The sequence below is a fragment of the Lytechinus variegatus genome, chromosome 7 (genome assembly GCF_018143015.1).
Source record: "Lytechinus variegatus isolate NC3 chromosome 7, Lvar_3.0, whole genome shotgun sequence".
In the NCBI taxonomy this organism is placed as follows: Eukaryota; Metazoa; Echinodermata; class Echinoidea; order Temnopleuroida; family Toxopneustidae; genus Lytechinus; species Lytechinus variegatus.
This window is the reverse complement of record NC_054746.1, coordinates 38,675,440-38,697,023: the sequence shown is the minus strand read 5'-3', so window position 1 is coordinate 38,697,023 and position 21,584 is coordinate 38,675,440. Positions and strand designations below refer to the sequence as shown.

Below are 21,584 nucleotides of genomic sequence, written 5' to 3'. Positions count from 1 at the left end.
AAAATATTTTTAAACATAATTATACTGCCTCTAAGTGTCCCTTGCTTGTTGGATTTCACCATAAAATAAAAATACTCCAAGCATGGACCTACTGTCTATACACCCCTCCCCAGGATTATTTATCCTAATATTGTAAATTAAATTAAGTTCTAATCATAACATACCATCTAAAGGGTTAATAAGACCACTGTTGCTCCAGTCAAACTCTGCTTTGGGTACAGTATCCTGCAAAAACAAGACAGAGATGGATTAATTACAAATAATGTATAAACTACATCATGAATACAGTCTCCTGTGACTTATGTTTGCTTGTCAGTGGGCCTTTCCATACATATCAGGTTCAAAATTAATAATGAAAATTTGGACTCTCAATATTTGCAAGATTGTTTTTAGGGTTGCAATATATGAACCTTACCACGGTTTTCATGGTGTTTATTTTGGAGTTTCTTCTTACATCAATGAGCCCTATACTTTAATTGTAATTTTTTCCAGCTCTTTTCGTGTGAGAAAAAAGTATTATGACATATTATAATGGTTCAATTGATTTTGTGTATTAACTGTATTGTGTTATAGTTGAGAATAAAGATGGCAGTCAATTGTTTTGTCTTGACTTATAAGATTATGATACACATTAATATTCATGGAATATTAGGTAAATATGCAGAATCCCATTAACCAGATCAGAGCATATATATGCTGTATGAAATTAGATTGGAATGAGTACATAAGTGCATTCTCAAATCAAAGAATATAAATATTACGTTCCTTCAATCTGAGCTATAATATGAACTATAATGAGGATGACCTTAGAAAAAAAATGCAAAAAAATAATAATGAGAAGCCTGTTAAAGTCAATGTAGACCCAAATTACTATTTTGTAATTAGGGTTACATACAACTGATTAAGTATAAGTAAATATTCTTGTTATCATGATCATTTTAGTATCAGCCTCCTACATGTGATCTGTATAGATGAATCTGACTTCAGATTACTCTAACTCATGGCTTTCAAAGAATAAAAACACTTTCAATGTATCATAAAATGAACCAGGAGCGATGCTATGTCAGTGCATGTCATTATATATTTGTTAGGTATACTTGAAGTACCCCCAGTTAGAAATTACCAATGAACACGGCAACCAAGCCAAATTGGTCTACATTGTAATTGGTGAGTCATTTCACAGTCTAATGGAGGCACATTAAAACATTATACAAGTAATAATGGTGCGATCTACACCTGTCCCCCCCCCCCCGATCTATTCAAGCCATTAAAAAAAAACTTCCATACTTAAATCCCACATCAGAACACAATACCATAGACATGGCACTTAATACCCTTAATATGTCACATATGCATTGCACCTGAGCCAGCAAAAACTGACCTTTCATGCATTTTGTGTGTCTGAACATTTGAACAACATGCATGCCCCCGCTCCCCCTGAACAATATGATCACCAGTATATTAAAAGAAAGTTACACAATTGAGATCTCTTTGCATTCATAAAAGTGGTTCTGTTTAACTTGGTTCTGCAGAATCCATTTGCAAAACACCCTTTATTCATTTTTGAATTTTCACATACATCAACTACTACCCCACAAAATCACTTGAACACAACATTTTCATTGTTAATTTAAAATCTACGAAAACTGCTTCAAGGGTGAAAATTGTCTGTTAACATAACTTCAGAATCTTTGTGAATATACATGTAATATCCTTAAATAAGACATAAATCTTACCTCAGTAACAGATGAGTTGGTTGATATGCCATCTTCTGCTGCACTGCTGACATCACTAGTGCCACCGAGGGGTATCTTGTCAGAGCCCTCACCAGGTTTACTGGGTGTTAACATACCAAGCTCCTGGGCAAACAAGGGACGTCCACCACGCCCTGGGGGTAGCTGGAAAGTGTGAGATATAGGGTAGGAGGGGTGGAGAAAAACATGTGATAGCTTGCCAACTATCAACTTCTTAATGGAACTTATTCATTTAAAAGATATTGTATTGATATTATTATTATACACATGTACACGACATCACCAGTATTCATTTTTTATTTCTTTTAATTTACTGTTCTTAATTGAGACATATACATGTAGGTCCTATTCAAAGGTCGTAAAGTTGCTGCTTTTCAGCGATTACTGCTTGTGTTATAAAAAATTAATTAAAAAAACAATGCTTTCATGTTTGCATTTTAAATATTACAATATCCTAACGGGTTTGCCTTGCAACCTCAACAGCATAATGGCAGTCCATTTTCTGCTGAAGGATGGCTTATGAAAATATATGCACCAAGCTGGTTCATTCTGATGTAGTGTACTGACATATAAGCCTCTCAGGTTGATTAGCATTCACATGGAAACATGGCAAGTCTGTTGTACCTGTAGCTTATCCTAGTTTCTCTATTACACAGTGTAATCTTCACTAGATACATCTAACTTAGGCTGCAATTCGTGGTTTATTCAGGTATGTATTAAAGTTTAAGATATATATGTCCTTCAAAAATATCATATATGTATCTTCATTTTAAGGAATTCAAAATTCAAGTTCTAGTTTTGATGCATTACATTACAAGGTGACATAACAAAGAAACAATTTTCAATCTATAGAATGGTTTTATATCTTCATTAGATAAACATGCATAAAACAAAACCAAAATATTTTTTTTCAAAAATTGACAAAATGGCATTCTTAGACATTCTGGTAAATTGTAATAGAATTAAAATGTGCATTGCTGCAGGGGAAGGTTCAGATGAGTGAAAAAAACATGGCTGCCATTATTCTTCGATAGAGCATGGTTTCCTGTGTGGAGACATAGTGGCTTGAGAGGGGTCAGACTTGGACAGGAGTTGATAATATAAGTGATTGTTATCATTTAGAAAACATGTAAATGTAATATGCCTCTAGATTCCATTTGGATGTATTGCCATCCTAGTGACAAGCATGGCTACACGTATATTAATTGCTACACAGTATCATCATCGTTTTTGCTATGTTTCCAATGAGGAAACATAAAACTTAAAAATTGATTTTGTACTTGAAATATTCGACTATCGTTTCATCATGATATTATGAAATTAACCTCAATCTGATACTTTTAACCCTCCTAAATCATCTCTTTCTGTCTACACACGTCTTCTAGGGAGAGAGGGAGGGGGGGGGGGTGTGAAAACAGAGATTTCATTATCGATGTATAATACTTGTACTTGAATTACTCATCAAAAAATTTCTTCCGAATTCTTATTGATTCAATGAAATATTTCGTGAACTTAATACTTATCCACCGTAGTGTTGATTATTTTTAAGTCTGTATTTAATTTTGTACATTGTGTATATACGTTCGTGTATATACGTTCATGTTACAGTGTTTATATCTATATAAATTTATAGAATTTTGCTGATTATTTTTACTCTACTTATATCATATTACCCTTGTATACGGTTTTGATAGGGGGTCTACATCTTACAAGCTTTGCTTTTCAGTAGGCCCCTCCACTTCAATCATTTCAGTGGTACGTTTCAACCCTGCACGTTTTATGCAGTTGATGCATCTTTACATTGTAAAAATGATTTATAATAAAATGTTCTTTGAGAAATATGAATATATCAATAAATAAATAAAATAAATTAATAAACTGTCTGAGACATCAATATATTTTGCATTATTTTGTTAAATAAACTGAATAATGTTTCAATCATGTTATGATCTAATCATAGGACCATGCATAGGACTATAATATATATTTAAATAAAACCCACTTCAGTCAGATTCTTGAACATCTTTCCCATCTCTGAATGGATGAAGACGTAGCATCCATGTATACACACAAATGCATAGAGGTAACAGGCATGTCTACACAGTGTATAACATCAATCCTTCTCATCTTTTATTCCTCCCAGTACCCAGAGGTAATATAGTTGTTTTTAACTGTCAAGATATCTAGACAGAATATCTGATTGATTTATTGGATTCATCTCCATATTTTACCTCCAGCTTGATGTCAAGTGAGATTCACCTGCAGAAAGTGTTCTCAAACAAGAATATTGAGGCTGATGCATGGAGGATTCCCATCATAAACAAGGAAATACTCTCATGCATTTTAATATGTTTTAATTTTCATCTAAGGTAAGATAGAATCTTAGGAATAGCATGTGATATTCCAGGGTTCTGAAATTATCAGGGGATTCTAATACCGAATAAAATAACATACTATGAAAATGAGAAATATTATTAATAAAAGATGCATCAACAATTTCTACGTGGGTGAAGTAATCATAGATAAAATATGACTCAATGTTTGGGACAATGTTTTTGATATACAAGCATATTAAACCAATAATATTGATGTTATTTTTCTGGGTGAGGGGTTTGGGGATTACATTTTTCTTACTAATGTGTACTTATATCTATAGATAATTAACATTAGTTTGACATTTACTCATCAAGGCGGAATTATATTTCAAGTTGCCCCAAGTATGCAAATCTCATAAATATTATTTTCAAGAAATATTATGGTTAACTCAACAAAACAGAGTGAATAGAGAAAGACACTACTGAATTTTATATTGAGAGTGGTAGGATTATAAAATTATATCACGTTTGTGCAGGAAAAACAGCAAAGTACAGAACTCAATTACTAAAAGTGAAAGAACGGAAAAGTGAAAGTGAATAAACCAGTGAATAAAATAATGAAAAAACCTATTCATCTACTAATTCTCAAATAAATCATAAAATCATAAAACAACAAACTCTTATAAAAAACAAAATAACCCTACAGTTGGTATCATAGCTCCCTCATATTCTCATTTATTCTGTTGTTATTCTATTTTTGTATCCTTATCTGTATATACATGTAGTGTATTCTTTGATTTGTATGTTGTATGTTTTTTAATGAGAATTTGAAATAAATGAAATGAAATGAAAAATGAAATAGCAACAGTAACAATGAAAGACCAATGAATCAGTGTATCTTTCAAAAGAATTTAGTTTTAAACAGCTTCTATTTCATAAATTGTGTTAGCACTTTGTTTCTTGTAATTAATTATTTTCCCTCTCTTTATGTAAATTGTATCATTTAACTGAATATATTATCATTAGAAACAAAATCAAATCATCCATAGTACATGTATGTGTCTGTATATAACAGCTCAACAATCAACATCACACAATCTTCAAATGTCAATCCAATAGGAAAATGGAAATTGAATGTCTATTCTACCCAATCATCCATTCCACCACAATCTATCCACAAACTGGGTTACATCTCACTGGAGACCAAGGCAGTGGTCCAATGTACACTTATTATACAACTCTCAGGGACAATTTGCATTTAATTGTATGCCAAGCATGAAAATTGCCCTTCTCTGCTCTGCTCACAATCATATTCGAATGTATACTCGGCATAAAGCTATCAGATAATGGATTGAACTTCACCCTGAACTCAAGATTGTCTGAATTCCATCAGGACTGAAGCAGACATACTGAGTACTGTGTCTTTGATTTCCAGTTTACTAAATGTCAAATCAGTGAAGAAATATTTTACCATTCAATATGGTTCCATAACATTTGCTCCACCAACAATTGCTCTGCTGTAAATTCCACACACTAATGGAATGACCACCGTCAGTCTGGAATTTAATCTAAACCTAACCCTATTAAACCAAACATAAAACCATAACCCGATATCTCAAAAAAAAAACAAGGCCCAGAGCAATTATCACTGGAAGCAAAAAAAAAATAAATCATACCTGTTCATGTATGCATGTTTTCTTTTCCCACTGGATCTGAACCTCTTTTAGTGCATACATGTATCTTGGACTCTCTAATGATCCCCTCATGCACTTGTTTTTATCTGTCTTTAACTTTTTGTCTGATTTACTCTCCTTCTTTCTCTCCTTCCTCTCTTTTTCTCTCTTTCCTTTTCTTCTCATAAAAGTTATCTATTCAGTTCAATACAATACATGAGTAATTTTAAGCTGCTGAAAATCATTAAAAATCATTGAAATTTCAACTTGAAATAGAAAATATTGTAATAATTGAGGAAAATCACTTTGAAACACAAAGCATATTCAGTATTCAGTTTTTGACCAAAATTTCATGATGTTGAAAGAGAAACCAAGTCAGTGAGCTGGAAGGTAGAATGTTCACAAGGTTGCCTCTGTATTCATGTTCAATATTTAAAAAAAGAAAGTTTCATTATAAAAAGGCTGGTAGAGAGCTGCATATCATCCAGAGAAACAAAGTTTACACATGTAAGCGTTTCCCACCCCTGGCAGTGTTGATAAAGCATGTTGACATTTGATCAACAAGAATAATTCATCAAATCTGAAATTGATATTTCATTTTGACTTTCAAGAGCAGGATACTGCCTGCATATAGGTATCAATACAAATACTTTTACATGCACAAAACCGGGTAAAGCAAGGTCACAGTGATTCCTTGTTTCTTGTTTATTATCTGACTCTGAGATTGAGTTCAATATTACTCTTTCAAATTTACTTGATTGGAAGGAACCCAGATTGTTTTCTTGTGTCTTTACCAAGGATACACAATGGGTGATTTCAAGTTCAGTGTTGACCTTTTGGTTTTGGTGTAAGGTAATTTTTTTTACACGAGTATAACACCAAACATCAAATGAAGCTGATCCTAAAATGTCGAGGTGTCAATAATGTAATCTGTTGAGGTGTCATAATGTAATCTGGATCAGTTATACCAACTCAGAATAGGTTATGGAGCTAGGGGAAGCAATTCAAATTGTGCTTCCAACACCAACACCAGACTTGAAATCACTCAATTCACATAGTATGTAAATGTACACATCAATAATCCATATAACATGGAGGTTCTATGACATTTGCTGTTTCGACAATTGCTCAGATGGAAAATCTATGTTTAAAGTCAAACATAAAACCTAACCTCCGAAACTGAATAAACCCTAATCCTTGTCTTTACATTATTCTGAAATAAAAACTCTATTAAAATCCTAACTCTAACTCTATGCCTTGAGATCAAGGTTGAAGCAAATGTTGTGTTGTGTCATAGACATGGAAGCCTCCCCCTAAAAAATCCACAATCAGACCCCCTCCCTCCACACAACAACCACAAACATGTTTTTTATCTTTAAGAGAGATATCAAGGTTGAAGCAAATGTTGTGTTGTGTCATAGACATGGAAGCCTCCCCCTAAAAAATCCACAATTAGACCCCCCCAACACAACAACCACAAACATATTTTTTATATTTAATTTTTTTTTTGCGATAATTTTAATAAACATCAACATGACAATTAAGGCCTCTGATAAAACTTTAAAACATGGCAGAGCATTCAGAGAATTTTGAGTCTTTCACTAGTAAATATTAAGTGCAATACAGAAAATTTGATAAAAAGTAAACGACCCTCAGATTATAGGAAAAAAAGCATTGTCCCATATCTTCTGTATAGCATGAATGTAGTGAATAATCTATCAAAATATTTTCCGATGATAATGATATGGGTTTTTTTCGATTTTGCAACTTCATTATTTTAATCAGTCACGTGGATCACTCTTCTTGTGTCCATCTAATGCAATGCTGGAATTAAATGTGATACCATGGTGATAATGCTCCATTGAACAACAATTTTCTGCAATTACTATGAGCTTGTGGTCTGGACTTCTGGGTGACATAAATTTTAATAAGCAGTGAGTACCGTGTGGTGCTGTCTTGATAGATAAACATATGGCTATGCCAGTATGCCGCATTTAATATAAAAAGCCAAAGAGACTATACATGTATATCAAATAGCTGAGATGGATAAATGTGAGTAATGACTTGAACCAAGCAGCCAATTATTGAAACGAGGCAAATTAACACATGTCCCTTCAAATATTTTCACTATTTTAACACTGAATGGTGCATCCATCACTACTGTAAATACTATTACTGATAAAATCTTATTTAGATATGAATATGGTACAGGTAAACTTTAGAGAAGACAAGGTGATTCCCAGTTTGGTGTTGATTTTCAGTGTTACATGTAGTGTTGGGTCAACTTTAAAGTTAAATACACCACTAACTTAAAATTAGACAGCTGCTTGGATAAATCCCAGTATATGTAGTTGTTAATATAAACTCACATCAGACAATGGATCTAGGAAGGGAAGGTAAAACGATTTGCGCTTTCAACACCAACACTGAACTTGATCACACTACAGATGTCAAGCTCAGTGTTATCTAGTGTTGGTGCTGGCAAACACAGCACTTAAAATGAAGCTGGTCTGGGAATGATGTTACTACATGTAGGTTTGGAGCTGATGATAATGAACCAATGTTTGATTATGTTGGTTCGAGCTAGTATAGGCAGTCTGATAACTGTCTCAACACCAACACCAATAGGGCACCAACATAAGCACTGATAACGCATGTATAGAAATAAATTGATTTCCATTTCTTCAAAACAAAACTTTGTTAAAACAGTAATGCTTTCACTGGATACAAAGAAGTGGGAGGTGGAGAAGAAGGTGGGTAGAGGAACTCTGTCAAAAAGCCTGTGTAGTAAAGCAGCTAAGGTAGTCAGGAAGTAAGCTTAACATGAAAAGGATTCATAAGTAATAAACTAAGAATCCTACTGTATGTGCTATATGAGGAGAAGACATCTATTTTACTAGCTGCAGGTCAAGTACTTGAATATAGATTACAGATTATGCCCAAACAGGATATAAAAGGTAGTTAATGCAAAATTGAGTGGGATTTTTCCCCCCACATATAGTGTTTTGTTAATATGCATATTAAAGCTCTATATTCAAAGAAAAAAAATAGTCATGAAATATTTATCTATTGATTAAATTGTAATTCATGAAATTATCTATTCCAGGTACATTACATAATGCCCCCCCCTCTCTCTCTTCCATCCATACTGAAGACATTAATGCTACTTTTCAAATGACAACAATGTTTGGTGCCCCTTATTCTTTTTGCGTCAAAGTCTTTGTCCAAATAAAGAACCCAGAACATTTATGAGATGGAATGAAAATGCATTCACTGCTGAAGAAATTTCAAACCATAATTTCATTTCTCAATAGTGCATTTCACAATTAACTTTTGGTTACTTTTTTTTCAATGATCCATCATAAAAATAATATACACTCTTATCTATCTTCCCCTCTCTCTCCTCTCTCTTTCCCAGTCAATTTATATTAAAATATGCAACCATCATTGTTCATCATTCTTCAAGTCAGAATATGACCCCTATTTTGTTCATAGTATTTCAAGTACATTTTCAGTCATCCCCGCCCCGACAGAGTTCAAAACATGTACAATTTGGCCTTACAAATACACCCTATTTTCACATTCCAAGTCTATCCCTGTAATTAGAATACACCATTTTTTTCTAAATACAAAAAATGTAAAAAAAACAAAAACAAGAAATTGTGAAATAAGACCAGAAAATAAATCCATACCCCTTTCCCCAATTTTAACTTAAATTGAAAGCCAAACAACCTATGTCTAATTTTTTTTTCAAAACTAATAATATAATATACATTTTAATTTGCAGATATCCTAAAACCCCCAAATTTTTACAAAAAAATTGAAACAATCATGCGAACAATCCATAAGGTTAAAAAGAGTGACAACCAAGCTCTCTCCATCTCACAATATCATCTCACTCGGCTCTGTCTTTGAATATTTCACGATGTAATATAAGCAGAATTTTAGATAAAATGATACGGAAGTAAAGATACAAATAAGAATGGAATAGATTAGAATGTATGTGTAAATTATATTGGAATTCAGGATGGGTTGAATATATGTTTAATCACAGCAAAGACACATAATATGCATATGATATGGTATTCAATTTGATAAAAAAGTTTGATGATAAATAATTAGGCCCGAGTCACCCTGGATTTTTTTTGTGAGTGGTAACGGCCAGGGATTTTTTTTTCGACGGAGCACTGTGGACTGCTAAAATAAAGAAATACATAAGAAATTCAGTGTCACCAAAGATTATCAACCAAGTTTGTGCTTATGTTTCCTTATCTAGATCTACATGTAGAATTTTTCACATGATATCATTATTTCCAAACCTTGCTCAATCAATTAGTTATGAAATAATGGCAAGAAGCATGATTTCGCAATTTTCTTGCTTGAATTTATCGGCCCGAACATCGTACTTGGTTTATGTGCACAGCCATTTTGATCTGTTTGTTTGGATTGATCGCGATCACAATTTCACAGTTAAGTGTTGACACTCTCTCTGCTCATAGGTCACAAACAGAATATATATTAGAAAATCAGAACGATATTAAAATCCAACTAAGAAAATTGAAAAATCCTACTTCGTACTATAACTATACTTGGTTGACTAAGGTTTGTAATATTAGCATCATATAAAAAATATTATATATTGTTCTAGATAACGAAATATACTGTTGGTAATTCATAGTCTTTGGCAACACTAATGGACAATGAATTTCTCACGTATTTCTTTATTTTAGCAGTGCACCAATGTGGATAAATATGCACCGCCACCATCAGGCGTGCACTAGTGGTTGGCTGCTTGGTTCAACTCAAACGTTGAAATAATACTTACAATATTTCTTGAGTCAATTCCAAGAGACAAGAGAAGCTTTCCACTATTCTTGGAGTCATTCCAGTGGTATTTCTGAGCCATTGTATTCTCCATATCACTGAGTGAAAGCCAAACCATACCATTTGTAGCAGAGCTAATGAAAAGATAAAAATCCAAACCAGTTTATACAATAGATGTATAATAAAATCCATGCAGGTGCAGAATTTATATGAATAAGTCATGAATTTAGGTAAAATCAAGACTTGAAGTTTTTCTCCTTGATCTCCTTCAAAGATATTCCATTTGCATAATTTAATTGAGGAAAAAATAAAATTTGAATCCATCAACCATCAATTTTGCACTTGTAATAGGAAGAAACACACCACATATACGTGTATAACACTTACCATGTAGTACACACTTAATATTCAATATTTATAACATAACATGAGGTCTGTAAAGTATTCTTCAAGATGAAAATACATGATGACTGTAAACTAAAAACAGTCACCTTTCAATGTCAGATCACAAAATGATTTTCAACCTCCCTGAAGCTGTGGATGGGTTCAAATGAAGCAGTATGGCACACTGAAGGATTTTTCCAATTTTTTTACTTTCATCTTGCAGAGTATAATATTACTCCTTTGAGTCTTTTCTCCAAGCATCAGGTCACAAGAATAAAAAGGCCAGCATTCAGTGCATGCATGATGTACGCCCAATCCCTAAATGGAGATCAATACACTTAATGTATCTTTTTCATGCAATTTCCCCTGGAATATGGCTTCATCTCTCCACCCTCCAAGAACTCGCCAATTCTCAATGTCAAAAATTATGTTTGTCATGGACTAAACAGCACTCAACTCAAGAACCCATTTTCATGGAAGGACAGAAAATGAAACTATATAGTAGGGAATGAAACAATTGAAATACAGCTTACGACAAATATAATGGATTCCTTCCTTTCAGGCCATTTCACTTTAATGGAACATTAATCTTTAAAAAATATAAAAAGGAGGATGGCATGGAGACATGTTAAGAAAAGAAAAAGAAGAAGAAAGCAAAAAAAAGTGCTTGCATTTTTGTCATAGGTTCAGAGAACATACTGATGACTAACAATTAATTCAAATATCATGTTTATTGATTTGTCTTTTAACACACAAGACAAGATAAAACTAGAAATTCAATGTTACAAACATTCAATAAAATTAGTATGATTTTAAATTATAGTTCTAATTTTTGTGCTTGAAACCAAGTACAATTTAAAGGATTGGGTAAATGTGATATTTCATACCATATCTTGTACACCAAGTGAAAGGCAATATGGCAGATAAAAAATATTATATTTTTTTACATTTACCAATGGAGTTTTTTCATTTGATAGTGTCATATTGCCCTTTTACTTGCTGAAAGACGATCTGACTTTAATCCTCCTATTACACATTCCTTCTTTCAAACATTTTGATTGTTTTTTGGTATCCTTTCTTCAATCTGTTTTAATTACCCATGCCTCAGTGAGAAATCATCTACCAGGTGAAAAGAGCAGATTGTAAGCTTTAGAATAAGGTCATTTGTCTATATTGTATTTATGATTGATTTATGATACGTGTAGATCATTGATGATTTTCGGCCTCATTTTTTTCTGGGACACACTAAAAATGAAATGAAATTAAATCAGTCTAATGAAACATGGAAGCAGACATAAAATGAATATTAATATTTCAATATTTTATTATGTTTTGGGGATATAAATTGTAAAAAATATGTTTTCTAAAAAAAAAATAATTGAAGCGATTTTATTTGTGTGGTGGATATACCCCCTTCTCTACATCACATTTCCGTTCGACATTGAAATTAAGGGGGAACTTCCCCTATAAGAAATTCAAATTTAAGAAATATAGGGGTTCTGTTCACATATGAACTCATGAAATCAAAATAAACAACCATAAAACATAATTTTGTTATTCACTTGTGGATTTCTGCCAAACTTTCTATGCTTTCAACTCAGTGTAAGTGTGGACATCCCTTTTTAGGCCCAGAATCATATTTTTTTTACCATACAAAACAGATAACAAACAAACAAACCATATTTTGAATTTTGAGTATGTGGGATGCAGGGAAAAAATTCTGATAAATCTTGAATATAGAATCTGCTTTACATGAACATGGCAGGTAAACTCATCTAATCTTTAGAATATAAAGTCAGCATTTGAAAGATGAGAAATGTTCTTCAAATGGACCAAAACTCATGTGTGCCTACTTTCATCATCATTGTCTTCTCCTTGCACATGAAACACATCCTAATTTGACAAGATCTGAAAATATACATCCTTTGCATGTTCCATGGTTGTTTTTATACAGTATATTGAGAGTCATTTGACAAAAACATCAATGTTTTAGAGAAAAACTGAATAAACCAGAAATATCACTGAAGATGGATTAAAGGGATGCTCCAGGCTGAAAAAGATTTGAATAGAAATCAGATAAAATAAAACACTGACAATTTGATCAAAATCTGATAAGGAATAACAGTTCTAGGCACATCTTCATTAATATTCAATAAGCAAACAATGATGTCATATCCCCACTTGTTCTTTTGTATTTTATTATATGACATGAAGTTTATACAATTTTTTCCTCTAAGAATTAAAAATATAGGATACACAACTGATTCAGTGCATTAGATATGCCCTGCTCCAACTTATTTCATAAGAAGGGAGACATAACATTTGCACATGTAAAAAGTTCAAACAATTATGGTTCCATGTAATAACATAAAAAAAAGAAAGTGGGGATGTGACATCATCAGCCCATCTAATGAATATTCATTGCTAAACTTTATAATTTCGTTATTTGTTATCAGATTTTGATAGGAATTTTCTGTGTTTTATTCTGTGAATTTTGTTCTATTTCATTTTTTTTACATATAAATATCTTCAGCTCCAAGTATCCCTTTATTACCCCTGCCCTAAGCAGTTACCATGGTAACACAGTTTCCAACACATTTACAAAGTGAATATTGCATGTCTTTTTACCAAAAGATAAATATATGTGCCAACTTTCCTGATCACTCCCTAAAAACTGGGGAAGTAGTTTAATCCAAAATGAGTTTTCCTGGATATTTGGCCAAAATATATACATGTAATTGCATGTACTGTACCATTAGACAACACAATATCTGACAAAATGCAAACATGTGTCTTGCACATCTTTTTGCTCAAGACCTATGTGTCTGTGTGTGCCAATTTCATCATACATGTACATGTACATGTAGCACCACTTTCATACTGACAGCCGGAGTGGAGAATACTCCGGAGTCCAGAAGGAGTCATTGGCAGCGGAAGCCCAAAATTTTAGGAGGGGACAACCAAAATTTTTTTGACAAGCAAAAAAAAAAAAAGTTCTCAACCCCCCCCCAAAAAAAAAAAAAAGAGGGGGGGACACGTCCCCCCCGCTTCCGCCGCCTATGGAAGGAGTTACTCCACTTAGGAGGGCAATATGAAAATGTTAGGATTATTTTGATTCAGATTCAAAGCAGAGTACCCAACCCACTTCAAGAAGCGGATTACAAATGGAGTTATTCCGCACCGGAAGTGCGGTATTGCCTATCTCACGTGTAACTGCATTCATTTCCGCATGGGGGAGATTCCGTGCACCACGCATACATGTATGGGGCGAAATCGCTTCGAAACCACAGAAAATGACAAAGTAGTTCAATCTGCATGATGTCTACACATTAGTTGTTGTAATATGCTGTTACCATGGCGACACAGTTTCCAACACATGGAAAAATATGTCTTACCCACCTTTACACCAAGACCAATGTGTGAGCCAAATTTCATGAGAATTGGTTGAAAGCTGATGAAATATTTCAAACCACAGGTTTTTCCACTATTTCATGCCATTATTTACATGTACATGTAGTAGGGGTATACAAATCCAGATTCCCAAAATTACAGGTGGCACCACTTCCAGCTTGTGCCACATACATGTACATGTATTTATTATCAGAGGACAAGTCCACCCCAATAAAAAGTTGATTTGAACAAAAAGAGAAAAATCCAACAAGCGTAACACTGAAAATTTCATTAAAATTGGATGTAAAGGTTAAGTATTAAAGAAAGTTATGACATTTTAAAGTTTCACTTAATTTTACAAAATAGTCATGCACATCCCAGTTGGTATGCAATGAGGGAACTGATGACATTACTCACTATTTCCTTTGTATTTTGTTATATGAATTATTATAATTTTCTCATCATTGCCCTCATTGAAACAAAGTTTTACTTCTCTCTAAACATCTGAAATTGTTCATTTTATGGCTCAGTTAAGTTGGTCCTTATTGCCAAATATGTACAAATTAAAATAATGTATAATTCTAACAATAAAAAACAAAAGTAAAAAAAAACAAGTGGAATGCCTCTGGCCGTCTCACCTGCATCACGCGGTTCAATATAGCAGCAGTGCTGACTTTGAATACTACTCTAACTCGCACAAGATGTTCAGCGATACATGGTTACTCTTATGTCCACTTTTTATGAACTAGACCAATAAACTTACAGAGATATGATGGTTATTCAACAAAAAACCCCTTACATGACCTGTGACCTTGATCATGTGACCTGAAACTTGCACAGGATGTTCAGTGATACTTGATTACTCTTATGTACAAGTTTCATGAATCAGATCCATAAACTTTCAAAGTTATGATGGTAATTCAACAGATACACCCAGTTCGGCCAAAGTTCATTGACCTTTGACCTTGGTCATGTGACCTGAAACGCGCACAGGATGTTCAGAGATACTTGATTACTATAATGTCCAAGTTTAATGAACTAGACCAATAAACTTTCAAAGTTATGATGGTAATTCAACAGATACCCCCAATTCGGCCAAAGTTCATTGACCCTAAATGACCTTTGACCTTAATCATGAGACCTGAAACTTGCACAAAATGTTCAGTGATGCTTGATTACTATTATGTCCAAGTTTCATGAATCAGATCCATAAACATCCAAAGTTATGATGGGAATTCAACAGATATCTGCAATTCGGCCAAAGTTCATTGACCCTAAATGACCTTGGTCATGTGACGTGAAACTCGTGCAGGATGTTCAGCGATACTTGATTAACCTTATGTCCAAGTTTCATGAACTAGGTCCATATATTTTCTAAGTTATGATGACATTTCAAAAACTTAACCTCAGGTTAAGATTTCGATGTTGATCCCTCCAACATGGTCTAAGTTCATTGACCCTAAATGACCTTTGACCTTGGTCATGTGACATGAAACTCTAATAAGATGTTCAGTAATACTTGATTAACCTTATGGCCAAGTTTTATTAACTAGGTCCATATACTTTCTAAGTTATGACGTCATTTCAAAAACTTAACCTCAGGTTAAGATTTGATGTTGACGCCGCCGCCGCCGCCGCCGGAAAAGCGGCGCCTATAGTCTCACTCTGCTTCGCAGGTGAGACAAAAACGAGTGAAAGACATCAGCAATTCCCTCATTTGCATTTGTGATTAAATTGTGCATATATTAACTATTTGTTGAAAAATAAACAAAATTCTAAAATGTCATAACTTTCTTACTTTACATCTGATTTTGATGAAATTTTTATTAAGCATTATACTTGTCTGATTTTTCTCTATTGATTCAATCAACAATTTTCTGAGGTGGACTTGACCTTTAAGAACTCAAGTTTTCACCCACAGCAATTGATGCAAATTTCTATATCATTATCTTAAGAATTTTCAGCTTTAAATTGACAAGAAAATTGTTAAGGTAAAAATATCAACATGAATAAACTACAATGTATGCAACAGCACCACCCTAGTTGTTGGGTGACCTCAAATGTTTGTCGCAAATGCCAAATTTTAAGTTTTGTACATGTAGCAAGAAATAGAAGATTGCTTCGATGTTCTAGAAAAAAATACATGGATACATTACATGTCCATGCAAATTTCTTTTTTCTGCGACATCTAACACGGATGACATTTACATGCGGTATACAAATCCCTGAGGAAATACAACCATCCTTCTCCCTCAATAAACTATGACAGTGGTGCTGATCAACTCGATTGAGAGCACCTTACAAAAACACATTTCTGCAAATGAAATTCCCTGCAGTAACACAGTCTATTACTTATTATTTCTCCTCACTAAAGACAAACCACCACAATTATCACCATAGCTTTAAGCTTTTCTCCCCTGTTTTCCTCCTTTCTACTTAAGCTTGGCTTGTAAAAAATCTGTTGAATTGAGGTGTAAATTATAGACTGTTTTAATTAAAAGGAAAAATAACAAGAATGAGATTGTGAAAGAGAGGGGAGAAAGAGATCCACAAGACAAGATATCCTTCAGTATCTTGTATTATGGTACAGTGCTTCACTTTGCAATTCAATAATTCCCTCCAAAATAAACTTTAAAAAGATAGATGCTTTATATGCAAACTCAGTTTTGAATCCCAACAATTGCAGCTGTACTTGCTAAATTTGCACTGTATCTTTCACTGCCAAACTAGGTTACATTAATGTTCCAATATTGACATTCATCCTCAGGTGCAGTTTGTTGTAAAACTAGCAGAAAGAATGATAAAAAATATCGTTGAAGATTTGAGGAAAATCTGTTAAAGATTAGAAAGTTATTAAAATTTCAAGTTTTGTATTTGTGATGTCATAAACGAGCAGCTGCCCCATATGGTATATAATATAAAATGCATGCATACATGTATATTTCTCTTTTTTTTAATGGTTCCTGATGACTTATTTTTGTTTTCTATTCATGATCAGGTGTGAAATGATTTGTCTATTGATATACTGATGGTGCAGTAAAAAACATCAAAATTCTGGGAAAATGACATTTCATTGAATTTTACCAACCACTATTTAGGAATGCTGCTTGCATGACGTCACAAATCAAATAATTACAATTGTAATAACTTTGTAATTCTATGATGGATTTTTCTCAAACCTAGGCTTTGGTAATATTTTTTCTGCTAATTTTACAATAAACTTTTTGTCAGGGTGAACTTCTCCTTTAAGGGGATCTAAAGCAATATGGAGAGACAACAAACTGTAACTGGTTTCCATGACATGTAAAACATTATTTAGTCCTGGTACATGTACATTGTTTGCAATATCATTGGTTTTCCACGTTTGAATGTTGTTTTTTTTGTAACCTTTCAGGAATATCTTCAAACATATTTCACAGATAAGCCTGTCATCTTACTTTATTGGGTGCATGCCAGAAATATTTTGACATTACATGTACATGTACAATGAGCAAAGGTTTTAAAATCTTCTTTTCTGCCAATGTGAGGGCCCTGTCACACCTATCTGTTCAAGCATTGCATATGTCTTGAGGAGAATAATGTTTGTAATACATGGGTCACTGCAGATGACATGCAATTGACAGTAACTCGCATCTCCCACATAGCCAACAACCAAGTAACTGGTTAAGGGTATTTGCAGGTGATTACCTGCAGAGGTCCACCCATAACATCAGGAGGAGGCCCATACAGGTTGAAGCGACAAGTCACAGGCAGTTAACAAATTGAGCATTGATAGCTCCATGAATTGAGGTACATATAACTTACCCGTGGATCTAGGAGGCTATTCTCACTACGTTCCTAAAACTAGTTTACTGGAAACTAGTTCAACACGTAGTGAGAACGGTGGAAGCGGTCTTGGAAGCGATCTTCCAAACCAGTTTGGAAAACCACCTCGCGATGTAGTTTTCAAGATCTCTTTGCCTCGTTAAACTGGGGGGCGTTTCATCAATATTTTTGTCCAACAAGTTGTCAGATCTGACATCTTTCCTTGATTATGATTGGCCGAGAGTCACTGTTACTATAGTAACTGTCGGATAAAATGGGACTTGTCAGATAAAACGTCCGACAAGTCCTTTCATGAAACGCTACCCAGGTTTTAACATAAGTGAGTACACAACCGTTCTTCGGGAAGCGATCTTCGCACATTTTGCGCACTACTCCACACGACAGGTGTAGAATGCCTATGCTGTTTCAGATTTTGCGCGAAACGTATCATCCTACTGAGAGCGTTTCCATAGCAACCAGAGCGCTTTGCGTGAAGTGATTTAGAAAACCACTTTCGTGTTATCAAGTGGAAATGCTAGCAAAGCGATCTTCCAAACTGGCTTCCTGAATCGGCTTCCTAAACGTAAACTAGTTTTTGAAAGCGTAATGAGAACGGCCTCTACGGTTACTTGCCAGAAACAAGTATGGTGTGATGTCACCCACGTCCGCATATGTGGATGTCATGTGACTTATCTAGCCAATCAGAGACATGTACCCTGCCAGATACCGTGCATACGGCACTTTGATAGAGTATATAAGGCCTGCTTTTAAAAAATTTGCTCATTCTCCTAAAGACAACAAGAAGACACTTGTCGACACGTCGAGATTGGGTGGTCCTTTTCAGGACCAATACTTGCCCCAAGAAAGATACATGGTGTACCGTGAAACCTTCTGTACTACACTAACAAGTATAACCAGAACGCATTCTACGAACATAATATAGCTGTTTTCTTGGTGAAGAGTGGTGTTAATGCTGCTACATGTAGCTGGTGCATACATGGTGTGGTCGAGTTACTGTCTTTCTGAAGGTTGGCTGCAACCAAGATAATGTTCTTTGAAGACCTCTGCCATATCATCCAGTCTTGCACCTCAGAGGCAGTTGTCCCACAAGCACCCATATGCTAGTCTGCAGGCACAGACCCTGATTGAAACTTTGATCAACAAGTGTGTCTCCACGTAAAGACTAGCACATACAAACCTGAGCGAGAGGGCCTTCAGTACACAAAGCATGAGTAGGCTGCAATTCAGACCCTTTCCTCGAGTGAAGGGTTTGCCCAGCAGACTACCCATATGCCACCTGTTACTATAAGTCTATAACAAAACTTTCACCCACCATCCATGTACCTAACACACGTAATGTAATAAACACATACATGTAAAGTTGTATTAAGTAGAATGGAAGTACATGTAGCGCAAATCCAGCAATTAAGATGCAAGCAAAATTCGCCAAAATCCTTGTCTACCCACAGAAATATTGTTCCAAGATGGTAAATCCATGAATGCAAGAAGCCTGCATAGCTTGCAGGGATCAATGTTTCCAAGAAAAGTGACGCATAATGCAATTTTGCCTTTTTTGCTTACGTTTTGCTAAATGTTTTACTTAATTTTGGTTCCCAAATCAAGATCTACTCTGGCATATCATAGGACTTGAAATGATAGCAGTCAAATGTTTAACATCATGTTAAAGGTAAATGCTAGTTTTGGTAACGATATCAAAATGAGTTCGTACAGAATCCAATGAAATGACCACCAAAGTGTCTGTTTGTATAAATAAAACGCATGTTCCAAAGAATTCTGGAAGAAATTGTGTAATTGCTGAGAAATCAGCAAATAAGCACAGGAATCGGGTAGGGCGTCGGGCCCGACGCCCTAAGCAATAATTATACATTGTCCCACGTGCGCTTATCTGTGTTGGGGATCTTCGGTGTGAACATTTTTCAGCGTAGATTTCAAGATTTCACAAAGTTCAGTTAATGTAACTGTACCAGATCTAGATCCTCAATGATATACTGACAATTAAGCCTTGTTTTACAGACTTTCTCATGAAATCAGTGTTTACTGCAACAACTGGAATTTCTCTTTAAACATTGATTCAACAGCATTCTGATCTAAATATTCCACTTTTGGAGCAAGACAAGTTAGGTATAAAACTGATACCTATCTTATATAAGCTCTAATAATACCTGAGGAAGGGGAATCAGAGAATGCTTGCATTTGTCCTGTTGTTGACCAACAAACTTTGAAATTGTTCTAACAAGCCATTTTCCAATATCAGAATTGGACTTTGTACCCCATGGGTCTTCAGGTATGATGATGCAGTATGTACATGCATACTCTCAAGAAATAGTGTAAAAAAATCATACTTTATCCATAATCTGAGAAGAAAGTGAGAAATGTGGGGAAAGTGTATTTCTTCTTTCTTCCTTCCTTTGCTGTATCTCTCGAGACTCAATAGATGCTGTTTAACAAAATCCTAGATTCCTATTACAAGAAAGATGGTAAAACTATCATAGCATGAATGCAACATTTTATCAAAATGTGCTGAAAGACATATCACAAGTGAATGGTTAAAACCATATACATGTACATGTATATATATATTTTTTTTTAATCAGGTCAGTTCAGAGAAAGTGATGAAGGGTGGCAACGTCATATAGTTGGAATTATCCTAATTCCTGTAGAGAACTCTTTCTGGGCAACAGAAGGTTACCACTTGAAGTTGTCATAACTCTAAAATAGAGCTTTATCAGAGCTGTCCTAAATTTTTCTTAATTTGGATATACATGTACCAGTACAAAAAGGTTTAAACAGTCCACCCATGACACACACTTAGAATTTGGTTATAATCTTAAAAATGATACCTTTTGCCCGTCTTGGTCTTAGCTGGTACTGGTTCTTTAACTGTTATAATTTTCTGGAGGGTGTGTACTGGTTGATTGGTTGATGTTCCTTGAAGAGACCTAGGGAAACAGGATTTGAAGAGCCTTTCCACCCTTCCACCAATGGGTACCTGAAACAAAACAGATGGTTCTATCATCAGTAAACTTTACCATGATTCTTATAACTTTCAGAGATCACAAGTTTAAGCACAGTGCCATCTTTGATACAAGGACAGTCTCTAGATAACAATAACAGGTTGTATGCATTTAAGAAAACAAACACTATAAAATCTAAAACTATGAAAATTTGAATACCATTTAGTCTACAAAAACATTCATGGTCAAGATTGGTGAGTTTAATATAAAGTAAGCTGTAGAATCTTAAAATTATTTGAATAAAATGCAAACTTCCTAAACAGGATAATTTTAATGATATACATGTATGTATGCAGGAGAAAGAAGAAAGAAAATTACGATCCAAATCCTGCAGAAGAGAACTGTGATTGTGTGTAACACACTGCTTAGAGCAAATGATAAATGGAGGTAGCATTAAAGATGACT

At 34.3% G+C, this 21,584-nt stretch overlaps 1 protein-coding gene across 5 annotated transcripts in view; it reads right to left on the bottom strand.

The window, feature by feature from the left end:
* The window catches only part of LOC121419228 (aftiphilin-like), a 38,937-nt gene that overhangs the window by 8,721 nt on the left and 8,632 nt on the right, over positions 1 to 21,584 (bottom strand). For all 5 annotated transcript variants that reach the window (XM_041613592.1, XM_041613588.1, XM_041613589.1 and 2 more), the window contains exons 3-6: positions 21,006 to 21,154; positions 10,568 to 10,700; positions 1,737 to 1,898; positions 165 to 225 (exon numbers count right to left, since the gene is read on the bottom strand). In XM_041613592.1, the coding sequence (XP_041469526.1) occupies positions 165 to 225; positions 1,737 to 1,898; positions 10,568 to 10,700; positions 21,006 to 21,154 (505 nt within the window). The remainder of the gene's footprint in view (positions 1 to 164; positions 226 to 1,736; positions 1,899 to 10,567; positions 10,701 to 21,005; positions 21,155 to 21,584) is intronic.